Raw genomic sequence first — 15,299 nt, 5'->3', positions numbered from 1 at the left:
TAAATTTATGATATTTGACATTGACGTTAACCTCTAATAGTAGTGTGATAGTGTATTATGTCACACTTCACATTAATAATTTTATGTGTCACACTAAAAACCTCTCCGAAACAAATTTTTTTATAAAAAAATAAAAAACAACATGTATTAATCAAATAATAATTTTCTAAAAAAATACCTAAAATACTTCTTCAAAAATTAACACGGTATTGATTTTTTTTTTTAAAACGAATTAATTTAACACACCTTACACAAAAATGGAGACAGTAATTAAGCCAAAGAAAAATTTAAAGGTTAAAAAACAAAAAAAAAATATACACGGAAGCATAACCATTAAACCTTTTTTTCTTCCTTAATGCGGCATGTCTCTACTCTACACTGGCCAAAGCAGCCACCAGTAAATCTTCATCTTCTCAAAATTGGCTTACCCTTTTGAGCTAAGGGTAAGATAATAGCACTTTTCTGTTTCAAACATTCAAAATTTACCCATTCATGTTCCTTCTTCCTCCTCTGCAAAAACTCAATGTTCTCTTCAATCCTAAATTCTAATCAACCTCGGGATAAGGTTAGTCCATGTCTTTCACTTCCCTTATCTGTCTTCTTTTATGTTTTTTTGTCCCAACAACTGAACAAGACAGGTATTGCACTCTTTCACTATATATCCTCATAGTTTATTCAGGGAAATTCATTTGTTAACGCGTATTTGATATGTAAAATGTTTCACCATCCTTTTGAACAACCATGCACCTCTCCCCCAGGAAAGGGGTGGTCCAAAATTCCAATCTTTGAGTTACTTCTTTTTACCCCTTATATATTGGGAACCATGTCAATTATATTTTGAGTTTTGATACGCTGAGTACCTTGAATATGTTATTTGTTTGCCTGAGTGTTGTTTGTATAGCAACAACAGAAACAAAAGGAAGAATGGTTCGCGGGGAGTTTCAAGGCAGAGAACTTCATTCCAGGTCTTGTTATAGGTTTCATTTTTGGGTTGTTGTTAGATTTAACAAAGCCCAGTAGAAATCACTTGTCCAAGAAACAATTGTCATCTACCAAGCTTCAAGAGCAACTCTCAGTCTCCAGCAATGGTGACCGAGAACTTAAAATGGTTTGTCATTTCATCACATTTGCCACTCTCTCGTATCATTAGAGTTTTACCTGCATATGGTTACCTTCATCACATTTGCCACTATCTGTACATCATGTAAGCAAGTCATTCATGTGTGCATGATTAAAATTGTTCCCTTACTATCCATCTGCTTTTTCTCAGTTAGGAGGAAAGTTTGCCGAATGAACTTGTTTAATCATTGATGATTATATGTGAACAGTTTTCTCTGTAGAATCACTGAACAAAACCCAGGAACAAGTTTATAATTCTTTTACTTTTTTAGAAGTACATAATCTGAAGCAGCAGTGTATACAAAGTTTTTTGTATCCATGAATGTAATTACTCAATAATTAGATTAATTGAACTCCTCTTCTGTTTCAAACAAATTTATGGGCAGGTAAATAGATGTTACATGCATTCCTTTTAATTGTTAGAAACATCTACCATTTTATGTACAAAAAACACTTCTGATTTTAAAAAGTGCACTGTTTTCTGACAGGTTCTGGTCGTTCGACAAGACTTGAAGATGAAATCTGGAAAGATTGCATCTCAATGTGCTCGTAAGATATCAAACTATTGTTAACTTTTGAAGTGTTGTTTATCTCAAATTTGTCAAAAGTCTCTTTTCACCATTACAAATTTCCTTATCACTTCCTTTTGCATCCTTTATGTTTCTTAGTTTATGCCTTTACAATTACATTTTGTTGCAGATGCTGCAACTGGCATGTATGCTGAGTTAATGCAAAGGTACTTTTGTTCTGAGAAGTGTCCATTTCAAAGCATTGGGCCATCTTCTAGATATCTAATTAGTGGTCCTTGTGAGTCCTGGGAATTCACCTACCAACATCTCCTTCATGAAGAAACAAGACCACATCTAGGTTCACATAATGTTTAAAAGATTGTGCCATGTTGTTCAACCTTCAGGACAATTTTTGTAGGTGCATGATGGCCAATATGGTTGTGACTTCACATAATCCAGTGCTGGGATGACATTGTTGTCAGTTTTTTTAGATGCATACTGTAAAGTTGGTTATACTCAAGGAGATAATTTCCATTACCTTAAAGCAAATGAAAATAGGAACTTGACATGTTTAGTTTTAAAACATTTCATATTGAAAATGAAAATGATGATTATTTCATACCTGTGATTTTGCTATACTTCGTAGCGATATTATTATACCTTAAAACTTAAGTTCATTCAGGCTACATATTCCTTGATATAATAGCTTCTACCAGCAAGTTTATTGCTGTAATAAACTCCAGCACCTTGTACTTTTGCAGTGATAGGTCTCTTCTGAGACAATGGGAACAGTGTGGCCAGCCCAAAATTGTTGTGACTTGCAGGAATCAACAAGAGATGTAAGCATGTGATTTTAATCTGGATACTGTAAATTCACTTGTTCAGTAGAACAAGACCTACAATGCATTGATGACTTCTCTTTGGATCAGGAATAAACTGAAGGACACAGCTGAGAGTATTGGCCTTCCTACATTTGTTGTTGCTGACGCAGGAAGAACACAGGTAATGCCTCATATTTGGCTAGAAATAAAGTATAGCATCACCTTATAAATCTAGCATAGAGTTGATACTTAGTGACGAACTCTCCTTGTGTAATTGTTAATAATAACAAAGTAATGCAATAGGTTGATTGTGGAAGGGTTTGCTTTTATCTTCTAACATCCTCACATTGTGGCTTTTGATAGTATCATTGCTAACGCTTTTATATGTTCAGGTTTCGGCAGGATCAAAAACTGTTCTTGCTGTTGGACCTGGTAAGCTTCCTGTTGCTTGTATGTCATGTAAGACCAAAAACACGTGCAAGAAAATCCAAATGCTTCTGCAGTTAATTGAAAAATTGAATGTCAGTCTTGGATTTGATGCTGATGTTTTTCAAAGTTGCTACCTTTTTTCTTTGTTGACAGCTTTTGTAATGTGCTGCATTTTTTGTCAGGACCAAAATCATCTGTGGATGCGGTGACTGGTAGATTGCCACTGCTTTGACAGCATTCCAGAAGCATGTCCTAATATGATAAATACCTAAGCTTGTTGCCACTTGCTCTTGTGTTCTAACGCATTATCTAACACCGCCATTAGTTGCCTAATTAGTCATCGTCACAGTGGCTTAAGAACATGGCAATGGTATGCTTGTGTTCAATAGGTGTAGTTGCATGAATTTCATCACCCTGTCTACCATGATGAACAAAAACTATTTATTTGTTATTATATAGAATTGTTGAAGGACAAAAGTTGTTTTTTTCTTTTACAAATAAATCATTTACTATATCAAAAGCATAAAATATATTTGATGCTTATTATGTAATTTGACAGAAAGTTAAATTAAGCTTTGAAGTTGAGGTCATCTGTTAGGCGTGGATTAGATTATCTTCTTAGAATACAGTCATAGCATCATAAGTTTAATAACATTTGGTAGGTAAGGTCAACTACATGCACCATGTTGAGGATGATTAAAAATATAATCTTTGTTTAGATGAACTTTTTTACTGTAGCTTGAGGGTTCGAAGTTGCTGAATAGTGGCTTAATCCTATAAACTGGTTTGGGGTGTTTGGCCCTATTATATTAATTTTGAGAAGGCTATTGCTTCCTGTATCTCCACAATTACTAACTGTACCCGTACAATAACATAAAAAACTAAAATATCTTTCACAACTACTTTCATCGCTGCTGTTGTAGAAGAAAATAGGAAAAACACTACAGAGGAGGAAAAGAGAGAATGAAAAAAAAGATAATTTTGGAAAGTTCTTTTCAAATCGTATGTTTCGAAATTTTTTTCTATAAGCCATTTCAGAAAACTCGTTTTGGAAAGTATTATATGTAACAGTGAGGAAATAACAGTGATAGAAGACTGACAAAACGTAATAAGACTGGTTTATTACGAAAACAAGGTCTGGCTTAGATTGCACTTCCTATGAGTTCCAATGAGATCATAAGGAATCAATCCAATCACAAGAAGCTTCAGCAAAACAAAAATGGAAGGGAAAACCAGTACAGTATCACAGCAATGAAAACGAAATTACAGAGAGAGAAGAATAATTTTCCAATTCATTGCCTACTTCTCTCTTACCCACCCTCTGCTATATAACTAATTCCCTTTCCATATATACCCTCTCAAACGTGCATTTGGGTGCCTCACACGTTTCTCCTTTCTTGCCACGTCAGCTCTTTGAGGTGGTGACACCTGTCCTTGGATGTTAACAACTTTCTCGCGTTTTCTATCCTCGACATTTTCTTCTTGACTCTGTTCTCCCTGCATTTTGCCCTTTATTTTTGTAGTGTGACCCTCCTCATCATTTGCGCTTGTTACAATACTCCCTCCTTTAAAACTAACCTTGTCCTCAAGGTTAAACGATGGATAACCTTCAACTATGTCTTCCTTGTCTTCCCAAGTTGTTTCATGTTCCCTTAATCCTTCCCACTGGACCAGGATTTGAGGAATTGTGACTGTACCTCTCATAATTTCCCGTTGCCTGAGTACTCTGAAGGCTGTTAGAATGGGACCTTCTATAGTAGTCGTAAGCGGCAATGGAATATAAACAACATCATTATTAGTTCCCTTATATAGTTTCAGCTGAGAAACATGAAAAATTGGATGTATCTTAGCATGAGGAGGCAAAAGAAGTTTGTAAGCAACCGTGCCAATTTTCTACATAATCGGAAAAGGTCCAAAATATCACAGACCTAACTTTTGATTCTTGCGTAAAGCAACCGAGTGCTGCCTATAGGGTTGCAACTTAACCAACACCGAATCACCAACCTCAAATACTTTATGAACTCTCTTTTGATCTGCATATTTCTTCATCCTTTCTTGAGTCTTGAGCAAATTCAACTTTAATAGAGCCAAAACAACATCTCTTTGTTGCAACATATCTTGGATTGAAGGAGGATCTATTGATGAGTATTGGTACTTGAGAAGTGTAGGTGGATCTCTGCCATAAACTATCCTGAAAGGTGTCATTTGAGTACTGTGATGATACGAGGTATTGTACCAATATTCCCAAGGTAGAAATTTGAGCCAAGCTTTGGGAGTTTCATAAGTAAAGCATCTCAAGTACATTTCTAAGCATTTGTTAACCACCTCAGATTGTCCATCCGATTGAGGGTGATAAGCAGTGCTAAGGTTCAATTTTGTTCCACTTAGTTTAAGAAGATGTTGCCAAAAAGAACTATTGAAGACCTTGTCCCTATCAGACACAATTGAATTTGGAAATCCATGCAATTTTACCACTGTAGAGAGAAACACTTCTGCCACCTTTTTGCTGTTGAAATCAGACTTGAGTGGTGAAAAATGAGCATACTTGGATAATCTATCAACAATGACAAAAATTATCGTAAATCCCTCAGATGGTGGTAACCCAACTATGAAGTCCATGGTGATGTCTTCCCAAATTTGATGAGGAATTGGTAATGGCTGCAACAGTTCCGCAGGTAAAGTTGTTGATGTTTTTGCTTGTTGACAAACCATGCATTGTTGGACAAAGGCAGTGATATCCTTATGCATATTCTTCCAAAAGAACTAAGCTGAAACCCTTGCCATCGTCCTCGCAATCCCAGAGTGACCGCCAAAAGGAGAGGAGTGGTATTCACTGAGAATGTGGTCTCTGATTGCTTGCTCACTTGGAACTACAATTCGGTCTTTCCAATATAATACGCCACCCAGCCAAGAATGATGAGAATGAACCAGTTTCCCTTGAGAGCAATCAGTAATAATGGGTTGCAGCTCTGGATCTAAAGGTAAAGCAACTTTTATCTTTGGAATTAGATCATTATGGACCTGAGAACAAGCCATGAAGAATGATCTTGAAAGTGCATCAGCAGCTAAATTTTCCTTCCCGAGCTTGTATTCAATAATGAAGTTATAGTTCAAAAATTTGTGCAACCATGTCTGCTGCTCCGGGGTCTGCAATGATTGGTCCATGAGGGCCTTCAAACTCTTTTGATCAATGCGAATTATGAGCTTGTGCCCCAACAAATAATGCCTAAACTTAGAAATGGCTTCTGTTATAGCATAAAATTCATGTGTATAAGCTGATTGCTTGGCTAATCTGGTAGATAGTTTCTTTGAAAAGAAAGCAATAGGGTGCCTGTCCTGGCTCAGGATTGCACCAATTCCTGACCCCGATGCGTCGGTCTCAAGCACAAACAGCTTAGAAAAGTCTGGTAAGGAAAGCACTGGTGCAGTGGTAATGGCGTTTTTCAATGACAAAAAAGCATTATATGCTTCATTTGACCATTTAAAGTTGTCCTTCTTTAATAAATTTGTTAAAGGATTGGCAATTGTTGCATATCCTCTAATAAATCATCTATAATAGCCTGTGAGACCTAAGAACCCGCGGAGTTGTTTGATAGTTTTTGGCACAGGCCATTGCAACACAGCTTGAATCTTGTTATCTTCCATTTGCACTCCACGGCTAGAAACAATATGTCCCAAATAATCTATTTGTTCCAGCCAAAATGAACATTTTGACATTTTGGCATACAACTTATGATCTTCAAGAATCTGCAAGACCTGTTGTAGATGATGTAAGTGAGCTGACCATGATGGACTATAGACTAGGATATCATCAAAGAACACCAAAACTGACTTCTTCAATAGCCCTTGGAATATGTCATTCATTAAGTTTTGAAATGTTGCAGGAGCGTTTGTTAACCCGAATGGCATCACTAACCACTCATAATGGCCTTGATGAGTTCTAAAGGCTGTTTTGTATCTATCTTCTTCATTCACCAAGATTTGATGATAACCACCCCTCAAATCCAGCTTCGAAAAATACTTAGCGCCAAACAGTTCATCCAAAAGCTCTTCTACCGTGGGAATCAGAAAACTATCCTTAACTGTGATGACATTCAAAGCTCTATAATCTGTGCAAAATCTCCATGTCCCATCTTTTTTTTTTACTAAAATTATTGGAGAAGAAAAAAGACTTAAACTTGGAGCAATTATCCCTTCATCAAGCATCTCTTTCACCATGATCTCTATTTGTTGTTTTTGACTGTGTGGGTATTTATAGGGTCTGACTTTCACTGTAGCACTACCCTGGAGCAAGGGAATTTTATGATCCTGAGATCTTGGAGGAGGCAATCCCACGGGTTTGGCAAAAATTCCTCTATAAGTATGTAGTAAGAGTGCTATCTCTGGATGCATATCCTGCAGACTGTTGGCCCACTGGTCTTGGGTCGTAAAATTAGAACATAGTTGCAGAGTGAATATTTCAGCAATACTCTGCGTGTGGCTCAATCTCTTCAACTGATTGAATTGTGTTATACCAATAGGCTTTTGTTTTTTCCCAACTAACGTCACCAACTTTTTATCTTTGTAAAATTTAATGGTCAATGATCTATAATCAACAATGTGTGGCCCTAAAGTAGCTAGCCATGTTGCCCCCAAAATCAAATCAGCACTAGAAACTGAGAGTAAATAGACAGGGAGGCTGATAATCTAGCCTTGCACCTCAGCTCTGAAATCTTGCCTTGAGTCGATAAGGTGTTTCCATTACCAACTAACACTTGAAGACCTGAAGTAGGTTCCACTGGTAACTTAAGAAATTTGGTCAGATTAGGTTGCAAGAAATTATCACTACTGCCACTGTCGAGTAGTATCTGAACATCCTTCCCTGCAATTGTTCCAGTAAACCGCATTGTACCTGTGCCCGTTGATCCTTTTAATGCATTAAAGGATAAATGATGTGTCAATTCTTCTTCCAAGTTAACCACATCCTCCGCAATTTCCTGTTCTTTCGTCTCATCCTCTTCTAGCTGCATAATTAAGTATTGTCGATTTAGGCACCTATGCGTGACAGAGAACTGTTCATCACAAGTGAAACATAAGCCTCTTTCTTCGGGATTGCATTTCAGTAGGGGGCATCTTCTTTATGGTACTATTTCTAAAAGATGCAACAAGAGGTTTGGTGTTTGGTGTAGCCAAAATGGGATGTTGCACAGGGTTAGTGAATGATTGTTGGGAATTAGTGGTATGATTCTGTCTATGGTAACTCACATACTGAGGTTTGGTTTTGACACTATATTTTTCTTCAAATAAGCGGGCTAATGCAATGGCCTTTAAAATAGAACTAGGGGCTTGGGCAGTGACCTCACGTTTAATGTGAGGTTTAAGACCACTTACAAAACAGTCCAATAGACCTTCTGCGCTAACGCCATAAATACGATTAGCAAGGCTAGTAAATTCAACATAATAATCGTTTACGGAGCCTGTTTGTGTGAGTTTAAAAAGTGTTGCTCTAGGTGAATCAAACGGAGAAGGACCAAACTCAAGTTTGAGTGACCTGACCAACGTATTCCAGGAAATAATTGGACTGGTTCGCTGCATCATTTGATACCACGATACTATATTCTTCTCAAAGTGGACTGCTGCAATCACAATGTGCTGCTCATCAGGAGTATTATAATACTCGAAGAACTGCTCCGCACGGAAAATCCATTGAAGGACCTCAGATCCGTCGAATTTAGGGAAATCCAGCTTCAAGTTCCTCACTTGCAAAGGATGTGTGAAACCCTGTGAGTTCCGTCCCCCACCTTGAAGATTAGCTTTAAAATCTGCTAATTCATTTCTCAACTCTGTCATCTCACGTGCGTGGTCACGATCGCGTTTCTCTAGGATTTCGAGAATATGCGAAAGCTCCGGTGAAGGTGTATTTGCAGTCATGGTGGAGGTGATGAAAGCACCAATGTAACAGTGATAGAAGACTGACAAAACGTAATAAGACTGGTTTATTACGAAAACAAGGTCTGGCTCAGATTGCACTTCCTATGAGTTCCAATGAGATCATAAGGAATCAATCCAATCACAAGAAGCTTCAGCAAAGCAGAAATGGAAGGGAAAACACCAGTACAGTATCACAACAATGAAAACGAAATTACAGAAAGAGAAGAATGATTTTCCAATTCATTGCCTACCTCTCTCTTACCCACCCTCTGCTATATAACTAATTCCCTTTCCACAGATACCCTCTCAAGCGTGCATTTGGGTGCCTCACACGTTTCTCCTTTCTTGCCATGTCAACTCTTTGAGGTGGTGACACCTGGCCTTGAATGTTAACAACTTTCTCGCGTCTTCTATCCTCGACATTTTCTTCTTGACTATGTTCTCCCTGCATTTTGCCTTTTATTTTTGTAGTGTGACCTTCCTCATCATTTGCACTTGTTACATTATACTTTGGAAAGTTTGTTTTAGAAATTTTATTTCAGAAAATTTGTTCTACAATGCATTTAATTTGTTCTGAAAATTTTATTTTGAAAATCTTATTTCCGAAAGTTTGTTCTAGAAAATTTTTAGCATATGTAATCTAAAAATCATTTTTATGAAAGTTAAAATGGTTATTTTAAAAAATAGGAGGGGTGTGTGAAGAAATTATGGAGCGTGCAGAAAGTAAAAGCCTTTTTTGAAATTAAAGTGATAATTTTAATATTGCTTAAGGACTAAAACCAATAATTTCACAAGTTGGAGGCTAAAAAAATTATAAGAACCAACATCAAAACTCATTAATGTTATGATGACTAAAAGCATTATTTAAGTCTTAAGATTACTAGGACAAATGGGTAATTAACATTGAAATTAAAAACAAAACATCTAATGTTTATTGGATACAAAAATGAAAGGAGAGAAATTCTCAGTCCTTTAATGTTCGCTTTTTTTCCTAAAATTGTGAGTCAACAAATATTTTGTAAAATAAGTTGCTGAATGCTAACAAACATGATATTGTAGAATTCATTTTGATTTAAATTGAGCTCAAAATAGAATAATTTACAATTAGAAATTCTATGGAGAAGCATATAAACTTATAATAAGCATACTTTTGATATTTCAGTGCACTCATTTCTTTACTATTGTGTGATCCAAAATTTGTTGAACTTAAACTTAGCCCCATACAAATTTATTAAATAAATCAAAGTATAAGAAATAAAAGTAATAATCAGGTCAAAGATCCTGTTAAAATTGTGGTAGCTAAACTTTAAATCACCTTAAGTTAAATTAAAATTCATTTAAATTAACTTTCTTTTTGGTGAAAAAGTTAAATTAACCCAGGATATACATCTTAACAGGTTAATCAGATTAAACTTGACATTGACAATCATAAAGAAAACTAAAGAAGTAATCTTTTATTGTTTGGTTAACAAGTCATAAAGAAAACTATAACAACGAGTTTAGAGATCAATATGTTTTTTAAATAAAAAATAATTATTTGTGTTACTTATAGTTAAAACGAACAAATAAGACCTCTTATCTCAACTATTTAACTCAAAGGCAAGTTATTTATTTATTTTTCATTTCTCCCTTACAAGTTACCTCAATTTATTCCCCTTTTCATTAAAATGCAAAAGAAAGGAAAAAGGAAAAAAAAATGAAAAAAAGAAAAGGAGTAGAACAAGAACAAGAAAAATAATAGTGAAAAAGGACAAAACCCTCAGCAAAACCCTTTCTTGAACTGTGACAGGTGAAAGCCCTAACTCTGGAATTTGGTGGGTGGCTGCAATGGCTTCTCGTTATAGATCTGTTTCGCAACCAGCATTGTCCTTTATCAAATCCACCATCACCAAACCAGCTTCCAAGCCCACACCCTCAGCTTTTCTCCTCAAAACTCGTTCTCCGGTTACGGCCAGGCAAGACTGTTTCCCCTATGAAGTGATCCCTTTTCTTCGACCCAATTAGATTTTATGTTTATTCTGCGCTTCTTCCTTTTTTTTTTGGTTCAGGTGGGTGGGTGGGGAGCTCGGTTGCCTGCAGTCGCTGCTTCCGCTGCACTCGGCGGTGTCGTCGGCGCGCCTCACTTCTTGTCTAGGCATCGATTCGAGTAGGTCGAGGTCGTTGTCCCAGGGTATGCTCTGCAGTGCCAACCCCGGAGTTTGATTTCTCCAATTCTTTTTACCGCTTTCTTCTCTGTAAGCTTCATTGTTACTTCCCCTCTTTTCTTAATGCCATCTACCCAATCAAACTAAGGCATACTGAGTTTTTCTCAAACTAACCGCATTATCATTTCTTCGAGTTCCAAATCCCTATCTATTATGCATCGTAGAGTCTCAGTGTTTGTTTCATTTTGTTCATGATTAGGCAACTTGCTGTGTCTATATTTTAGCAAAACAAGAGGACGTTGCTATCAGGTTATTTTTAACATATACAAGATTGCAGTTTTGCTTTGCGAGTGGCCTGTGAGCTAATGTTAATCATATGTCGTCGTAAACAACTGATAATCTGAGGGGAATAAAAAACTAAAAAATACTGACGTACTCTTGTGTCAGAGGCTCCTCGCATATCCATTGTCCTATATAAGATTGTAGCTTTGCTTAGGGAGCGGCCTCAAAACTACTGTGTCCACATTCATATTGAAGAATTGATAGGAAAGTAAATAAAGTGAATTTTAGTGGCATTAAAACAGTAGGAGCAATGAAATTTATATTTGCTGGAGAATATCATCACTTTACATTGTGATAGTTTATTCTATGTCCATTGTTCGTAATATTTTTGTGATTTTCTTTTATTATTTTCTCACTGATTCACACTGTGTAGTAGTTGGATTGCGTTGTACCACTAAGACTGTCTTTGAATTGGAGTTTATAAACTTGATTTTTAATGAACATTCTTTTCTAAAATTGATTTTGGTTAAAATGGGGAATTGGGTGGATGGATTCATGTGTGAGTTTGAGTGAACTCACAAAAGAGTTTTTGAAGTGAAGTGATTTATGTTTGGCTATTTTTATTCTAAAAGCTGGTTAGTAGTAAAACTCTAAATTTTTTTATCCAATACAAAAGCTTTCTAAAGTTACCTCAACTCAATTAATGTTGGCCCCGTAATCAACAACTTGAAGTTAGACTAAACATATGAACATTTATCTAAAATTACACCAGTTGTTATTGCAACATGATTTTGGATGGTTCAATGTGAATCCGAATGCGCACTATATTTGGAAACATTTATTTGGCAAATGACTTTTTTATGATGAATGTTGTCTGGATAGTGTTGATAAGAAGTTACTTTGAGATCTATATTTACTATAAAGGATACTATTTTTGTTTGATATTATTGAAACAGTAAGATAATATCAAGTTAATAGGAATTTTTTTTATCAATACACCGAAGCCAGATTTTACTCAATGCAAAAGCAGCCAAAATGTTGCTTCCAGGTTGAGGGGCTCAAAAGACTCAAGAAGTTTGTGTTCTGAATTTGTCAAATGATCTTTGGACCTTTTAATGCAAAACATATCCTACAACCTGAGCTATAGCCTCTCCAACACAAAAACAAACACTCCATGAGTTGTTTGTGCTTGTTGACTGTCACTTTCGAAGCTCATGCATATGAACCTGGAAATCCTTGATTTATCCATTGCAAAGTGCACACATGCTCACCACCAAGTTGCCATTCCAAATCCCCTCATTGTTGCCCTTGAATCTGAGGAAGAACCGATTACTTAGGTTGTATAATTAAGGATATGATCTGTACCTAAATGATATCAAAGTACGTACCAAGCTCTGAGCTTTGATTCATATTATTGCATTTAATTTTTCCTCTTGGGTAGAACTTCTGTACATAGAAACTCATCGTAGTGAATATTCACCTTTCTGCCATTGCGAAGGCGTCGTATGTATTTCATTTTTTATAGCTCACACTAAATAAAGAACTACTCAGTACAGTTATCAACCTTGGGAAGGAAGACACTGAAAATTCTATAGTGGAACTGCTACATTATTGAATTTTATGAACTAAAAAAAATATATTATACGTGTTAGTTTATAAATGTTTAAATTTTAAAACCCAAATCAGAGAATTAAAACATGGTAAAATAGAAGAAGACACTGTAGAGAAAGATGAATCCTGAATGACCTGTTTCAGAATGTAGAATATACTACAACAAAAGGGTGATCAAATTAAAGAGAATAAAGGGACACAACAGTAACTGAGGGCTGAGAGAAGATACGACAGACTGGAACAGAAGGCCACTTGGATCATGGTGTGGCCAGAGAACACTTACGGTTTTACTGAAATTCTGATTTCCAAAGGATAAGAGGGGAGATTGCAACTCTCACGTTATTTTGTACATGTTAGTTAACTAACGGTCTTAGTTAGTTAATTGTTAGATTCAGTTTGTTTCTTGTAATTAGGGGATTGGACAAAACGGAGTAAGGCATGCTGTTGGTTATAAATGGGACGGAGGATCCAGAGAAGGGTATCCTTTCATTTGAGAAGGGTTAGGGCCTTTGGACACTGAGAAGTGCAGACCGCCAAGTCTCTGTGAGCGTGATCATACTATATTCAGTGGACTTTTTCTCATTTTCTCTATAATTCTGATCCCGTTTGTCACAGACAATCATACTTTTCCTAAGCGTTGTCTGAATAAACAACTTAGGTGACATCAATGCTATGCTTGTTATTCATTGGTTTCATCCATGTGATAAATAGCATTTGGAAACCCATTTAAAAAGTAAGAAATGATATTTGGAATGTAGAAGCTAAAACTATTAAGTTCTCGGTAAATGTGTAAAACCACATCTGGGATGTGAACAAAATAATTCATCTATAATTCTCCTTTTCAATTTCCATGTAAAAAACCAAAGGATGCAATGGCTTCCTGCTGCTACCTTGTACGTTTATTTACCTTCAAGCTTCAGCCTTTTTACATATTCACAGCCATTTTTTCACGAACTGCGTCGCTTTGAGGTTTTGCTCTGGTACTGTGTGTTAAACGTCACTTGCTTTGCTTAGTTATTATTCTATTGTGTAGATGAGACTTCCTGTTGTAAACCTGTGCTTATGTAATTTTTATCCTTTTCAAATTTTCTCAGAAATGGGTCTCAGCACCCCGCGATAAGAGGTCTTGAAGACAAATTGATGGGCAGATCAGAGAACATTATTTACTTTGCTGGGATGTTCTACCTGTTAACTGTTTTCAAGTTTTCAAGTTTTCTAGACACTTCACTATAACAAGTATATTGGGAGAATCCTTTGATCATTCCAGTCCAAATTGTTTTACAGATCAACCTATGTGAACCTCAGTTGGTGAATAAAAAACAAAAAATTGGTGATTCACCTGGTCATCATTTCTGCTCATGCATGTTCCTGAACTTGTTAGCAATAGCATTAGAATCAGTGCATTTACTTGCGTCATCTATAATAAGTGTAGTTTGGGCGCTGATTAATTCAGATAGGGTATGTGAGAACCGACGTTTGAGAAGTGGGAGGAAATTATGTTGAGTATAGTTTTTTGGGGACATGATGTGCAGGTAAATAAAGTGAAGTGTAGACAAACAATGACATGTCTCCATCTTCTCTGAAAACAGCCTTGACGAAAGAGACTATGTCTCCGTCATAACCATACATGACCATGTGAGACCCTCTCTCCTTCGTACCACGTAGCCTCTACTACTTTTTTTATCCAAAGTGCCTAATAATACACGCAACTGTTGTCATTTTGCCTTCCTAAGTTCTCTTTTGAAGACTTTTAATATAATCATTACAGAGGAGCGCTTAAGGGTAGAGTTGGGTTTATATCTAGTTTGAACATAATTAATCTTTTTTAAAGATACTTGTTATCTCATAACAAGCTTTAAATTTGAGTCTAATGAATAAGAAAAACAAGTTGAAAAATGTTTTTGTTGACATTTTGGTTTATTTCCAACAAGTTCTACTACGGCTAAATGTGTAGCAAATTCTTATTAACAGATACTTAATGAACAAATGTTGAATCTTTTTTTTAACTACAGACACTGTAAGCAAGCATATTAAATGCTCCTAAACTACACAAAACAAAGTTTTTTATCCTCCTAACGTGTCTTTTGATATTGTTGTTTATTTAATGCATTAGATATTTGTTGAAGCAATATGGAGGGTGTTGTTATGAAAGCGAGTAAAGAATAAACTATTGACGAACATGGCAAATACTACCCCATGCTCATGCAGTTGAACAGTATTATATTTTAAAGGAAAACCTGCAAATTTAAATGCCACTATGCATATGGCATGGCATGTAGCTAGCCATGATCTTAATATTCTAAGTAGTAAATATGAAGGGTTGTTTTGTCCACTTCATGTGTGGAATTGGAATGGCTTCAAGCAAGTTCTTGTTTCTGCATGAAGCTTGGTCAAAGATGTATATGGCTTAGCTTTGGAGACATCAATATCTAACCTTACTTTTTTTTTATTTGCAAAATATGGCCTTCTCCTTT

At 36.0% G+C, this 15,299-nt stretch overlaps 2 protein-coding genes across 7 annotated transcripts; both read left to right on the top strand.

Moving 5' to 3' along the window:
* Window positions 1-347: 347 nt before the first annotated feature.
* Window positions 348-3,353, top strand: LOC108321812 (uncharacterized). Of its 4 annotated transcripts, none has more exons than XM_052877119.1 (8): window positions 348-565; window positions 911-1,108; window positions 1,608-1,668; window positions 1,819-1,855; window positions 2,390-2,467; window positions 2,558-2,630; window positions 2,842-2,970; window positions 3,061-3,353. In XM_052877119.1, the coding sequence occupies exons 1-8, from the start codon at window positions 524-526 to the stop codon at window positions 3,085-3,087; spliced, it is 645 nt and encodes a 214-aa protein (XP_052733079.1). In that variant the 5' UTR covers window positions 348-523; the 3' UTR covers window positions 3,088-3,353. The 4 variants fall into 4 exon arrangements, with proteins under 4 accessions (XP_052733079.1, XP_052733078.1, XP_017409163.1 ...); XM_052877118.1 differs by having other exon boundaries at window positions 349-565; window positions 902-1,108; XM_017553674.2 differs by having other exon boundaries at window positions 352-565; window positions 2,842-2,881.
* Window positions 3,354-10,496: 7,143 nt separating this feature from the next.
* LOC108321784 (protein NONRESPONDING TO OXYLIPINS 2, mitochondrial) lies at window positions 10,497-14,163 on the top strand. 3 transcript variants are annotated; one of them, XM_052875801.1, is made up of 3 exons: window positions 10,497-10,743; window positions 10,837-11,022; window positions 11,192-12,704. In XM_052875801.1, exons 1-2 carry the CDS (start codon window positions 10,616-10,618, stop codon window positions 10,988-10,990), a joined length of 282 nt encoding a protein of 93 aa, XP_052731761.1. In that variant the 5' UTR covers window positions 10,497-10,615; the 3' UTR covers window positions 10,991-11,022; window positions 11,192-12,704. The 3 variants fall into 3 exon arrangements, with proteins under 3 accessions (XP_052731761.1, XP_017409127.1, XP_017409126.1); XM_017553638.2 differs by lacking the exon at window positions 11,192-12,704 and adding an exon at window positions 13,920-14,163 and having other exon boundaries at window positions 10,500-10,743; window positions 10,837-10,958; XM_017553637.2 differs by lacking the exon at window positions 11,192-12,704 and adding an exon at window positions 13,920-14,163 and having other exon boundaries at window positions 10,503-10,743.
* The last annotated feature ends 1,136 nt before the right edge of the window (window positions 14,164-15,299 follow it).

Source organism: Vigna angularis, chromosome 4, assembly GCF_016808095.1.
Source record: "Vigna angularis cultivar LongXiaoDou No.4 chromosome 4, ASM1680809v1, whole genome shotgun sequence".
Classification (NCBI taxonomy): Eukaryota; Viridiplantae; Streptophyta; class Magnoliopsida; order Fabales; family Fabaceae; genus Vigna; species Vigna angularis.
This window is presented reverse-complemented; position numbering and strand designations above follow the sequence as displayed.

Coding starts and splice junctions, on each gene's coding strand:
- LOC108321812 (XM_052877118.1), top strand. CDS start 524: ATGTTCTCTTCAATCCTAAATTCTAATCAACCTCGGGATAAG. Junction 1,109..1,607: donor GTGACCGAGAACTTAAAATG/GTTTGTCATTTC, acceptor GTTTTCTGACAG/GTTCTGGTCGTTCGACAAGA. Junction 2,631..2,841: donor CTGACGCAGGAAGAACACAG/GTAATGCCTCAT, acceptor TTATATGTTCAG/GTTTCGGCAGGATCAAAAAC.
- LOC108321784 (XM_017553637.2), top strand. CDS start 10,616: ATGGCTTCTCGTTATAGATCTGTTTCGCAACCAGCATTGTCCTTTATC. Junction 10,744..10,836: donor CGTTCTCCGGTTACGGCCAG/GCAAGACTGTTT, acceptor TTTTTGGTTCAG/GTGGGTGGGTGGGGAGCTCG.